We start from the raw sequence: 13,430 nt of genomic DNA, 5'->3' as shown, positions 1-13,430 counted from the left end.
GCAGGATCTACACTACCACTTTATAACGACATGGAAGTGTACTGACAATTGTTGGGACCTATGACACATTCCCTATACTGTTTTCAAACTGCTTTCAAAGTGTTACCTAGGGTGACCATATGAAAAGGAGGACAGGGCTCCTGTATCTTTAACAGTTTCATAGAAAAGGGAATTTCAGCAGGTGTCATTTGTATATATTTATTCAAAACATTTATATCCCACCCTATATCAATAAGATCTCAGGGCTGCGTACAGATAAAAGCATACAGTATAAAAACAGTAAATATACAAAGCTAAAAACAAATTAAACCATAAACCAAGCTAAAACAATATATAATTTAAAAGCAGTAAAACTATTAAAACAGTTAAAACAATGTGCCTAGTGAATTCAACCATTAAAAGCTTTGTTAAAAAGCCATGTTTTCATTTGGCGCCGGAAGTGAATACATACGGAGAACCTGGTGAAATTCCCTCTTCATCACAACATTTAAAGCTGCAGGAGCTATACTAGAGTGACCAGATTTAAAAGAGGGCAGGGCGCCTGCAGCTTTAACTGTTGTGATGAAGAGGGAATTTCACCAGGTTCTTCATATATACAAATGAGACCTGCTGAAATTCCCTTTTCAATACAACTGCTAAAGATACAGGAGCCCTGTCCTCCTTTCCATAGGGTCACCCTACTCCAAGGTGCACTCTGTTTGACATGCTGGTCACCCTAGTTAACCTGCTTGGTGCAGATCTGGCCTAAATCTGGGTTAAAGATAAAGAACCATCAGAAGGAAGAGCTGGGCCTTGAACTGGCACATCAGCAGCACAGACACTCTAACCTTTAAACTTTCCCCCTCCAATGTGTGTAGAGCTGAGGAGTGGTGTGGACACAATGGGGAGGGTGGAGCAGGCTAGTGACCATAGTTGCACTCTCCTCCATCACATGAACGATTGAACACCCAAATATGGCTTTTGGGAATGGATAGTGCCACTTCAGACTGCAGGTGAAGGCTTAAACGAAGGAATGTTCTCCCATGAAATAAAAATGCCTACACCTAGGAAGGGAAAATGTCAGCAAAAACCAGTGTTAGTTTTCTATGTGCATGGGGTGTGTGTGTTGGAGGTTGACCAACATCTGTCAAGCCACACATTCCCCATCATGTCCATACCACTCAGCAACTCTACACACATGGGAGGAGGAAGGTATTTATGTATTATGTATGTATTTATTGCATTTCTATACTGCCCAATAGCCGAAGCTTTCTGGGCGGTTTACAAAAATCAATAGTACGACTCCTATACCTCTTGGAGTTTTTACTAAACCTGCAAATAAATATGGGTACTAGTTTGTACAGGACACTTGAGACCCTATATCTTGGTATGATGCATACTTATTTGGAAGCCAGTCCCACTAGTTTTAATAAGACTCTTTGGGCCAAAAAAGACATGAAATCTGTTGTGTACTTTGCCCTTGTGTAGTTGATTTATCTTTAACAAAAAGCTGGTGCAGGGGCTGGATTGGGAGAATTGTATGAATTGGGGGGCGTTCAACACTTTACCCCTGCTGTACTCCCGAACTGACACACGCGCGCCCCTGCCAAACATGTGTGCCATTTGCAACGGGATGAAAGCTTTATTTTTGTTTAAAACAATTCTGCTCTTAAAACAATTCTATTTTTAAACAATTCTTTTAATGTCTTCTATTTTTATTTATTTATTATCATTCGTCTTATTGCATTTGCTTGTACGATGCATGTCGCCCGGAGAGCTTTGGCTATAGGGCAACTCATAAATTGAATAAATAAATTGGTGCCGAAATCAACTCTGCAAGGGCAAACTACGTGACAAATGTCACATCTAGTTTCGCCTCTTCAAGGTAAGTGTTCTTTTTAGAGTGTCACTTTAGAACAAGCAAAAAAGAACTTCGGCAAAGAACATTCATCACAGTGTTTTTTTTTTCATCAGACACTTGATAGTAGAGTGTTTATTTCATTGTTAAACCCTCGGGCTCTTGTCTGCAGTCCCTCCCTGTGAATATCCCCTTGAAATCCGCAAATGCTAGAGTAGCTACAGCAATAGAAACACCGATATTTTATAACACAGAATTGGTCGGCTTGTCTTCTTGTCTGGGAACTGCTCATGACTATGATGTTCAAGGACAGTTCCAATTCTTGTCTAGAGGCAGGAGTTGCGCGCTTGATTCACGCCCCCTCCCATTTCCCGTTAGATATAAAAGCTCTGCTCCCAGACGCTCCAGCACAGAGCGCTTGCCAGTGAAAGGTGCCGCCAGAACGACCCACTGCTCTCCATCCCAGTTTACACAGACATAGGCAAAGCATCCATCTGTTTTCTCAGCATGTGTCGGGGTTTAGCTGCACTTCCTGCCAGCTGCTTGGAAAGGTAAGAGGCTTGGGGGATAGTTGGGGCTCTTAGCAAATGATGACCTAGCTGAGAAATCACAGCTCGGCTTTGTCTGGCCATCTTCGCAGAACGGGTGTTAAGATTTGTGTACAACTTCAGCTCAAACTCCAATTGTACCTTTTCAAATAACAGCTTAACTAGTTACATCATTGTACCTGTTCAAATAATTGTTTAGTTGAGGAAGATTTACTGAGAGAGAGAAAAAGAGGGAGGGTAATTAAAACAAATTAAAAAAGAAGCATGTCTTATATTTCCATTGCTGTTGTTGAGGGATGTTGAGCTCCTTGCTTCACATATGGTTTGCTTTTGCTCGGAAAGAAGGCTTTACAGTGAAAAGGACACCACCGAACCCATAATCTATTTTTGCAGCGCAGTTCTCTGAGACACCTCTGCAAGCGGCATTCTGCACAATTAGCATTCCTGCCGCAACACCATCCAGGAGGGGGGTGAGCTAAGAATAGAAAGCGACACACCAGGCAACCGTCTCCACACTGTCGCAGTGAGGCTCCTCTGTGAGGTTGCAGACGCACCGCAGCAGGCAGCTGTCGCAAGAAATCCAGAAACAGACGCGCTGCGTCTGCAGTGTTAGGGTGTGCACAGTGGCAAGGGAAGCATCCCAGTTGGGTCACCGAGGGGGGAACGGGGTCAGGGAACGTCAGGAGAGATGGCATGGGAGAAATTCGACACTGTGCTGTCTCAAAAAGGGGATGTGGATATTACTATTATTATTTCTATAGTATTGTCAGTTTACAAGTTGCTTTAAAGAGCAACGTAAGTGTAACAAGAACAAAGCCTAGGTCCCCGGCCTGAGGAGCTTACAGTCTACACTTTAACAGTGGGGGAGACAGAAGGAGGAAAGGGAAAGAGATGGATATTCACAAATGCAGTTCCAGTGGAGCTTAATTTCAGTTCAGGGAATAGATATGATAGTTTCTATCTATCCGCTGACATACCGCTTTGCTATTAAATTAATAAACCAGGTGCTTGTTTCTCTGCTGCAACTCCCATCACGCCCAGCCAGCTGGGATACGCTGGGAGTTCATTGAATCATAGAATAGCAGAGTTGGGAGGGGCCTACAAGGCCATCGAGTCCAACCCCCTGCTCAATGCAGGAATCCACCCTAAAGCACCCCTGACAGGTGGTTGTCCAGCTGCCTCTTGAAGGCCCCTAAACTGGAATGCCTCCAGTTGCCTGGAGGATGTCAGGTTTACTGCCTCCAAAAAGTGGGGTGTTTACAGCCATGAACACACAGGTTTCTGGAAACATTAAGATGGTCTGGGTGTCTTTATCTAATGGTAAAAGTGGTTGATTTCCCCCCACACACACACACACACACTGCCCGACCTACCCTACTCTAGTCAAGTAAATGTCGCAGGCTTTGGGAGTGCTTTGAAGAACTTGAGGAAGTCATACAGAAAATGACAACACAGAATGTGTGTTCCCCCAGGCAAAGACCGGCCACCCCTCTTCCTTTAGATCTCTGGAGGAAACCAACTACCTTCACCTGGTTTAATTCTCTCAGATCCAACAGCAATAGAAGTATGAAGGATAAGATGGACTATCAGTGGGTGTAAATGGAGCAAACGTGCAGGGGGGCATCAGCAAGGAGCAAGCAGCTAAAAGGATACCAGATGTTCCAAGTGGAAAGCTTTTGCTCTTTGCAACAGACTGTTACCAGGCAAACAGTTCTGGGTGCCTTGTGGTGCTCCGGTCCCTTGCATCTAAAGAGCAGATGCCACAGAACAAATGTACTATTCAAGCAAAGAAACGACGTCCATCAAAAACTGAAATCTCACAGATTTGCAAAATAAATGGCATTGCATTGAGCAAGGGCTTGGACTCATTCGCCTTATAGGCCCCTTCCACCTCTACTATTCTAGGATTCTATGATACTGAAAATATTTACACTAAAATGCTTCTAAACTACAGAAATAATTTTTTGTTTGATTTGTGGGGGAAAACATTGGAGCGCTCCTACCAATATTCTTGATTTGTAATATGTAACAACATGACTTCCCAAGAGTCTTACTGCACAGAAGGTGAAGGATGATCCATGATTCAGGAATGAAAAAAAGACAAGCCCTTATAGGAAACTGCAATTTAGCACACTGGAGGGCACTGATGAATACTAAAGATAAACTAAATTCGCTGCCGGCTAGATCCCATTGTCTTTACAAAATGGGAGCTCAAGGAAAGTCTGTAAAGTCATGAGACTGCAATTTGAAACAAACAACCACCAAAACGCCTGGATTAAATGCAAGATGCAATAGATTGTGTCTCGAGAACAGTCTTTGAAAGACCAAACTTTTTTATTTGGCTACCAATCTACTGGAAAGGATTAAATTATCTGCATGTGTAATTCAGCCTTGTCTTCTGCATAGATGAGAATTAGCTGCTTAATAAGGAATTTTGGTCTAACTGAAATTCTTGCATACTTGTACACAAGTATGGGTTGGGGCGGGAACAGACAAAGATGTATAATTCGGGTGGCCATATGAAAAGGAGGACAGGGCTCCTGTACCTTCAACAGTTGCATAGAAAAGAGAATTTCAGCAGGTGTCGTTTGTATATCTGGAGAACCTGATGAAATTCTCTCTTCATCACAGCAGTTAAAGCTGCAGGAGCTATACTAGAGTGACCAGAATTAAAAGAGGGCAGGGCACCTGCAGCTTTAACTGTTGTGATGAAGAGGAAATTTCCCCAGATTCCCCATATATACAAATGACACCTGCTGAAATTCCCTTTTCAATACAACTGTTAAAGACACAGGAGCCCTGTCCTCCTTTTCACATGGTCACCCTATGTATATCCATTCTAGCCATGAATCTACAGCTATGCTAATCCTTCTCCAATCCCAGCAGGCCATTCTCAGGCCTGAAGCAAACAATTCCTTTGCCTTTTAAGGAACATGCTCTTCTGCCCCCTAGTGATCACTTTGTGTATGGTTTTTTGTTTGTTTTTTAGTATCCGTTTATTTAATACATTTCCGATCCGCCCTAATAAGACTTAGAAACTAAAATGCCATTTTAAAACACAATTAAAAATATAAAATACAATACAAATATTTAAACGAATAAATATACAATGCAATTCAAAACAACAGCGCAGGAATCAATAAAGCAGCCATAATAACTTAGAACTATTCTGCTGTTCCTCTCATATTTTTCAGAGCCAAGGAGTTCAAGACCCGTTTGGGGATCTTGCTTCATAAACCAGAGTTTGGACATAAAATTGGGAACCTGAGCCGGGGCACAAAACAGAGGTAAGTCATGTCTAGAATAGCAAACTGATCTGATCTAGAGCATGTAGCTACAGGAAAAGGACCTGAGCCAGAAGGAGCAACAGAGCAGTGCAGCATTAAAACCATATCAGTTCCTAAGGATTTCAAAGACTCATAAGGCTTCTATCTGTGGTAGAAAACAAGCTGTGTGATAAGGCTGCTCTTCAGTTGTGAGTTGCACTGTCCAGTTATTCTCACAGAGAAAACTCCACTAACCCAGTTGAATGGCTTGTGTGCTTTCTGAATAGAGATCCCCAGTGAGACGGCAAAATAGGTGGCATCTCTCACCTATTGTGGTGAGCAGTCTGCCAGAACGAAGGCCTGTCTGCACCCCGCTCCCTAACAAGATTTTCAGAACTTGTCTCAGCTGCCTTCTAAATAATGTAGCCACGCCGTTCGTTTTCTTATTTTAGTTTATGAACTCCGGGCTTCTTGCTTGCTCTGCTGCCTGGACTCCTCGTTACCCCCAAATTATTTTCAAAATGTCCAGCAACAAGGTCCCAACACATTTCTTTTCTTCTCCAGATACACCTTGGAAGAAGTGCTTGGATGGAAGGAGTCTTTTGACCATCTGTTGAGAAGTAAAAGTGAGTACAAATATATTATGGTGCATAATGTACTAATAAAAAGGTATAATTACAGACAGCAGAAATTGGTGACCACATGATTTAACAGGCTGTTCCTCCTTTTAGTCCTCTATGAAACAGTAATTTCTCCACAATCCACATAATCCCAAAAGGAGCAGAGAATTTTTCCAGATGTTTTACAAAGCACATGTTTTACAAAGACACCATTTAGAAAATGCAAAGTTTGACTGTTCCTTCATTCTTTCACATGTACTGTGTCCTAGCCACATTAAATTCTGGATCATGTAAGGTGAAACATTAAACAAGTTCTTGAATCCCACACTTAGGATACTCTTTTATCCTTTTTTAAACTAGCATTCGCTAAGCCCCCAAGTCAAATCAGGGCCACAGCATGGGGTGAGGGGCTTTTCCTTCTATGCTATTCTCCTACTGCAATAGGAGGCTAAATTAGTGTTCTTTTAAACAAGCAGTGCAAATCCAGCTACAATCTCTCTGTACAAGAAAGCTATCAACCTATCTATTCTAAACCTGTTCTAAATCTGTTGATTTGGTTATATGTTTGAAATATTCCCCCAAAATATATTGTTTACTAATGTTCCTGGCCTTTTTCAATACACCGTTATTCAGGATTTCCAAAACCCACAGTCATTTTCCCCTCTGTAAGAAACCGTTGTTCCTTCTCTTCTCTCCTTGCCACTTCTAAATTGGACTTTCCCTGTCCTTGTTCACAGGTGGGGTGGCAGCATTCCACAGCTTCCTTAAAACAGAATTCAGCGAAGAGAATCTGGAGTTCTGGCTCGCCTGCGAGGAGTATAAGAAAACTCGCTCAAAAGCAAAGCTGGCAGCCAAAGCCAACAGGATCTTTGAGGACTTTGTTCAAAATGAGGCCCCCAGAGAGGTGAGTCGTCATCCTAAGGAGAGTTCTGTGCTGGCTGCCTACCTTCTTTGGTTAGCATGGGAGGTGTTCCCATGGAGCTGCTTATTTTAATGCGGGACATGTATTTGGAATAGGAAATGCTCCTCATCCTAGAGCAGCCTCCCCCAGTTGGGTGCCCTCCAGACATGTTGGACTCATGGCTGGCTGGCTGGGAGATGTAGTCTAATACTTCTGGTAGGCACCAGGTTGGAGAAGGCCGTCCGAGGAGGCTGCACCCATTGGCTGTTATAAATATTGTTCTACAGTTGCTCCACACAAGTGTTTAAGAAACCTGTGCAGATTAAACCGGTACATGCCATCACCATATGTGGATATAGAATTAGTAGTTACGATATCACTTTTGACCAACCTCTGCAGGAACAGTCCTCACATGTGGTTAGGGTAGCTCGTAAGGGCCCTCTTTGTATTACTTATGTATTATGCCATTTTAACTGTTAGAGCTTCCCTCAAATAATCCTGGGAACTGTAGTTTGTTGAGGGTGCTTCAAACCCTCTGTTCATTATCCCTAGCCATTCTGCTCGCAGGTGTGCCAAACTTCTCCAGGGAGTGCTTCCATGCAGAGGGCTCCTAGCACAACAAGTGAGAAGGCCCTGTGCAGCTATCTGATCTTTTCCTTTGGAGGGAGCAACCCTGTGGCCCCTAGACATAGTGTGTATGGACCATACGATAGTTCAGATTCCTGGATCCGAGGCTGGAGACAGTGCTCTGATCTTGGAGCCCAGGAATCCGAGCTCTCTGCCCCTCCCTCTCACAGCCAGCATGGAGACAACCATGCCGGCTGTCTCTCTGAGGTCACAAAGACAACCTCAGACAGGAGGGAAAGGGAGCTTGCCAGTGGGAGGTGAGGTGAGGGGACTGGGAAGGCAGCTTACACCTCATCCCCAGGCTCCCACCAGCCTCCCTCCCACTCTGCAGAGCCTCAGCTAGATGGGCGAAAAAGCCCATCTAGCAAAAATGCAGAGTGGGAGGAACAATTGCTTTCACCGCTCTGCATGGGATGGCTGTACTCCTCCGAGTTTGGGGGCTCACAGCCATCCTGATAGGATTGTGCTCCTAATGGCCCTTCCGCAGAAAAAAAGGTGGAAGAAGCAGTGGGAAAGCTGTTTTGGGGGGATGGGTTGCAAGTGAAAGACAATGATGTCCGGAACCATGTAAAATTCCATCACTTAAGCAGGGCAATGGGGTGCCAAAAAAAGCCTAATTTAAAAACACCTAGAATAACGATTAAATCTAGTTTTGTTTGTGCTGTGGATATACCTGGGTGTTGCATAATAAATCCAGGACTAATCCCTTTTGCAAAGAAATACGAACACTCTGAATACGAACTATACTATTCAATACACATTCAGCTCTACTTTGCCTCCATTTAAAAGCTACATGCAAATACATCCAGAACCTGTAGCACTTCGGTGATCCCAATATCGGGATACTTCTCCCATTCCATATTGCAGTCATGGAATGCCTTCCAGAAGCCTCTCCGTGTCTTTTATACATGCCCCAGTTCTGTTTTGTGAAAGAGTAACACACATGAGAAAAGGCAGAACTAGATAATATTTTATTTATTATTTTTTATTTATTTATTTATTACATTTATATACCACCCCACAGCCGAAGCTTTCTGGGCGGTTCACAAAAGCTAAAAATAGTAAACATTAAAAGTATACAAAATTTAAAAACCATCAGAGACATTAAAACAAGGCTAAAAACAGCAGCAGCCATTGAAAACAACAGTTCTGGGGTCCATTAAAAACAAACTTAGCGTTGTTCATTGCCGTTAAATGCCTGGGAGAAGAGAAAAGTCTTGACCTGGCGCCTGAAAGATAACAATGTTGGCGCCAGGTGAACCTCATCGGGGAGATCATTCCATAATTGGGGGGCCACCACTGAAAAGGCCCTCTCCCTTGTAGCCATCCTCCGAGCTTCCCTCAGAGTAGGCACTTGGAGGAGGACCTTAGATGTTGAGCGCAGTGTACGGTAGGTTCATGTCGGGAGAGGCGTTCCATCAGGTATTGTGGTCCCAAGCCATGTAGGGCTTTATAGGTTAAAACCAGAAAAAAAATATGGCGGATATGGGGCCTGCCACCAAAAACAGCAACCTCGTATCTGTAGCAGCTAGTAACTGCTTTATAGAATCGTAGAGTTGGAAGGGGCCTACAAGGCCATCGAGTCCAACCCCCTGCTCAATGCAGGAAACAATGTACATGGGGTTCACCTGGTAGTCGCCCTTCCAGAAACTGACCAGGCCTAGACCTGCTTAGCTTCATCAAGGTTGCAGCATCCCATGCCATCAACACATTCTAAGCTTCCCTGCCCCTATTGGCAGCAGGCAATGATGTAAAGTGGATCAGGGAAATTCACACCAAAACAGCATTATGGGGAGGGGGGAATTAGGTCTGTCTAGTTCCATCCTACCTCCCCAACAGGGCAGTAAACATCTAAGATACTCCTAGAAGTTTCACACTTTGCAGATGTGTTGGGGAGAAGCAGAGTCAGCCGCAGGTATTATGCAGACAAACATGCACACGTTTTTGTGTACGTGTGTGCCTTGCGGGAATGATCACAAAAAAGAACACACCAAAGGAGCCCTCCAAATGATAAATGACAACTACTGCTCATAAACGAATTAGCATTTTCAGCATCGTTAGAGGCATTTTGCTTCTACGGAGAAATTAAGTAAAAAAGAGATGTCTTCAAAACGGCACATAAGAACTACTGTATTTCTTGGATTCAAAGACGCCATCGATTGTAAGATGCACCCTAATTTCAGTACCACCAACAGAAAAAAAACTTTGATTCTAAGAAATAATAAACGCACCCGCGATTCTAAGATGCACCCCGTTTTAGAGATGTTTATATGGGAAAAAAGTTTGTCTTAGAATCGAAGAAATACGATAGTAGAAAAGGAGCCCAGTTATTTGGAGTTTTTATTCACTGTTCTTTCTATTGAACTGTGTGGTTTTCTGAAAGGCATTTACTGTAATACTAGGACCATGTTAACTTTTTGCCTGGTTTTAGGCAGCCTGTTAAGCGTTATCAGGTGTATGTGCAGCAGTGCAAATTCAGCTTCAGGTTATACTCCTGCATTTATCAGATGGCTTTACAGTGGGGATGTCATGGAATGTCAAGATGATCAGAGTGATCTTGCTGATTACTTATGATAAATGAAAGACCCATGAAATTTCATGGGTCTTATGCAGGAGGCATAAGTGGGATGAACAGAGCACTTCAGATCTTTGATCCATCCCTTCACCCCAGCCCACCTTTCATTTTTGTTAAGAAAGCAAGCTTCAGTGCTCAAGTTTGCTTCTTCACAGCTATGACTGCAGTGATGAATGTTCCCAGTGGGGTCCTCCTTCCAATCAGGTTGCCCAACCCCTTGTAGAAAAGAAGACCTTGTCTATGGAACTGCAGTGCTCATTACGCTGGCTACACTCATGATATATTTTGTGTCAATCTTTCGCTGCTGCGTAAGTATACCACCCAATCTAAAAGGAATGGGGGATTCTCCCCTCTAAGTCCAGAAGTGGCGAACCTTTTGATGATACAAGCTGAAAAGGCTATACCGATTTCAAATACAGTACTAAAATGTGCACTGTTATTTTCACACTTACCACCCTTAGGAAATATACTTGTATAATTGAATAGTCACCATGTGCTCTCCCTTCCTTACAGGTGAACCTTGATCATGAAACCAGAGAGGCAACCAGGAGGAACCTCACTGTCGCCACTAACGCTTGCTTCGAAGAAGCCCAAGCCAAAACCCACACCTTGATGGAGAAGGACTCCTATCCTAGATTTCTGAAATCTGCCTATTACAAAGACCTGACAGAACAAGCGACTACCCACAGAACAGGCAAGCCCACGCACACCTGAGCCTGCCCATGGTCATCGCTTGGAACTGTGTTGGGGAACAGAGACGCAGAGCGGAACAAGAGCAGCAGGAGCCCGAGAGGGAGGTGCTAAGAGCTTTTGGCTGGCAGAGTTTGGGCTGGGGCTTTATCCTGGCCAGGATGCCTGGGACCTCAAATGCTTCCATGCACCCAGAAGCTCTACTGGAAAAAAAAGAAGACCCTCCCTTGTGCCTCAGAAGGGAGGCTGTGAGGGAAGGAAACAGGAGTTCACCTGAAAAGTACTGGAGACCATTGTGCAAGGAGGAACCTGTTCTCCAGATAAGGAGGAGGAAAGCAGAAGAAAAGTGAGAACTGAGTGACAAATAACCAGGAAGGTTGAATTCCCCCCTCTAAAACCATTTACCACTCGCTGCTGAATGTTGTGTGTCAGTGTGCCCATCCACCAGCGAAAGCCCCCGTCTGCTCTCTGAAGCCAGTCTCTGCACCTACAAACATGGACCGCAACTTGTACATAGCACACGGGCGTGCCATTTCCGCCTGCTGCATGTCAGCTCCAGAAGCCCACAGCTCTCTGCATGTTTGTACACTGACTGGCTGGATGTTCCACGGCTTAGCAACCTTAACAGCACTGGCCTCTCTGCCTACGGACCCAGAGAGGAAGGCTGCATCTGCTTTGCGTCAACTGCATTCGTAAATCTCCGGCTTCTGCCAATTCCTTCCAATGACATCTGCAGAAGGCACCTGGACTCGGTGTATTGTGCCTCTCTGAACATTATATGCAACCTTGGGTGATCTGCCCCATTTTTAAATTATTTATTTATTATTATTATTATTATTTATTCAGATAGGGCATTAGATGAACACAGCACTTTAGAAGCAGGTGCTATGGACAAGTCATTGCAGCAGGGAGCCTACAATTGAAACTGGACTTGTTACTGATTTTGCAGCATTTAAAAGTGCCCTAGCACGAGAGGTAAAAAATGAGAGAGGAAGACAGGGCTAAGATCAGCCTTGAAAATATGCATCCATAAAAATTATTAATCAACAAAAATGTCTACTGCCCCACATAATCATTTGCGGCACATTTGACAGCCTGAAAGGGTGTGTGGGGTGTGTGGGAGAAGGTCCAAATTTCCAATGAACAAACATTTCCCTGCCTGAAGATTAGTCTTATTCATCGCAAATGAATGGCTATTTATTTACAATCCCAGACCAGAATGCAGTCAAACAAAGGAAAAGTACCAAGGGTGAAAGACAGCCTGATTTCTTGGCTGTAGTTCGCAAGCCACTTAATGAAGACTAGTCTCATTGAAAGTCTAAAAATGTAGCCAGTATGGATTATTTAAGGAGTTATTGCAGCCAAATTCACTTGCGGGATCACCCAATCAGGGCCTGCATCTCCTGTGCTAGCCCCGCTGAAATTGATGGCAATTGTGCATGTCCTTGTGAAACTACCAAAATTTCAGCAGGGATATGGATGCACAGGAGATATTTCCAGTAAATTGTGCCCCACTGGCTGCCAATGAGTTTTGGGGAAGGGCATTTTGGAAAGGAAATGTAGAAAAACCAGGAGAAAAATAAGACAAATAGGGAACCAAAGCTCAAATCTCCAGCTTAAAGCAGGGATTTTAGAAAGTTACTTGGCCCAGTGCCTCTTAGTGCAACAAGTGATTGAATTCTGAGAGAAAGGAGCAGCACACCACTGAACAGAATGTTGATGGCGTCAACATGTTCAGTTTAAAGAAAAACCAGTCTCCAGATTAACTAAATAAAGAACAGATTCACACACAACCCGCTCTCTCTCTTGAGCTATGCCTTTTTATTTCTTTATTGCATTTTTTTACCACCCAACAGCCGAAGCTTTCTGGGCGGTTCACAAAAATTAAAACCATTCAAAGTATAAAACAAACAGTATAAAAGCATGATATAAAATACAACATAAAAGCACAACCAGGATAAAATCAGCAGCAGTGCAGAAATACAAATTTAAAATACAAATTTAAAACAGCCAAGTGAAAGTTAAGTTTATAGACTGTTAAAATGCTGAGAGAATAAAAAGGTCTTCACCTGGTGTCTGAAAGAATATAGTGTAGGTGCCAGGTAAACCTCCTTCGGGAGCTCATTCCACAGCCGGGGTGCCACAGCAGAGAAGGCCCTCCTCCTGGTAGCCACCTGTCTCACTTTCTTTGGCAGAGGCTCACGGAGGAAGACCCCTGAAGATGACCTTTGGGTCCGGATAAGTACATATGGGAGGAGTCGTTCCTTCAGATAGCCTGGCCCCAAGCCATTTAAGGCTTTAAATGTTAATACAAGCACTTTGAATCAGGCCTGGACTTGGACTGGCAGCCAATGAAGCTGGAAAAG

At 43.6% G+C, this 13,430-nt stretch overlaps 1 protein-coding gene across 1 annotated transcript; it reads left to right on the top strand.

Moving 5' to 3' along the window:
* The first annotated feature begins 2,296 nt into the window (after positions 1 to 2,296).
* RGS16 (regulator of G protein signaling 16) lies at positions 2,297 to 12,162 on the top strand. The gene is made up of 5 exons (XM_063117165.1): positions 2,297 to 2,388; positions 5,580 to 5,672; positions 6,216 to 6,277; positions 7,009 to 7,175; positions 10,888 to 12,162. The coding sequence occupies exons 1-5, from the start codon at positions 2,345 to 2,347 to the stop codon at positions 11,086 to 11,088; spliced, it is 567 nt and encodes a 188-aa protein (XP_062973235.1). The 5' UTR covers positions 2,297 to 2,344; the 3' UTR covers positions 11,089 to 12,162.
* Positions 12,163 to 13,430: the final 1,268 nt, after the last annotated feature.

Source organism: Elgaria multicarinata, chromosome 1 (genome assembly GCF_023053635.1).
Source record: "Elgaria multicarinata webbii isolate HBS135686 ecotype San Diego chromosome 1, rElgMul1.1.pri, whole genome shotgun sequence".
Taxonomy (NCBI): Eukaryota; Metazoa; Chordata; class Lepidosauria; order Squamata; family Anguidae; genus Elgaria; species Elgaria multicarinata.
The sequence above is the reverse complement of the archived record's forward strand: the minus strand, read 5'-3'. Positions and strand labels throughout refer to the sequence as shown.

Coding starts and splice junctions, on each gene's coding strand:
- RGS16 (XM_063117165.1), top strand. CDS start 2,345: ATGTGTCGGGGTTTAGCTGCACTTCCTGCCAGCTGCTTGGAAAG. Junction 6,278..7,008: donor CCATCTGTTGAGAAGTAAAA/GTGAGTACAAAT, acceptor CCTTGTTCACAG/GTGGGGTGGCAGCATTCCAC. Junction 7,176..10,887: donor AAAATGAGGCCCCCAGAGAG/GTGAGTCGTCAT, acceptor CCTTCCTTACAG/GTGAACCTTGATCATGAAAC.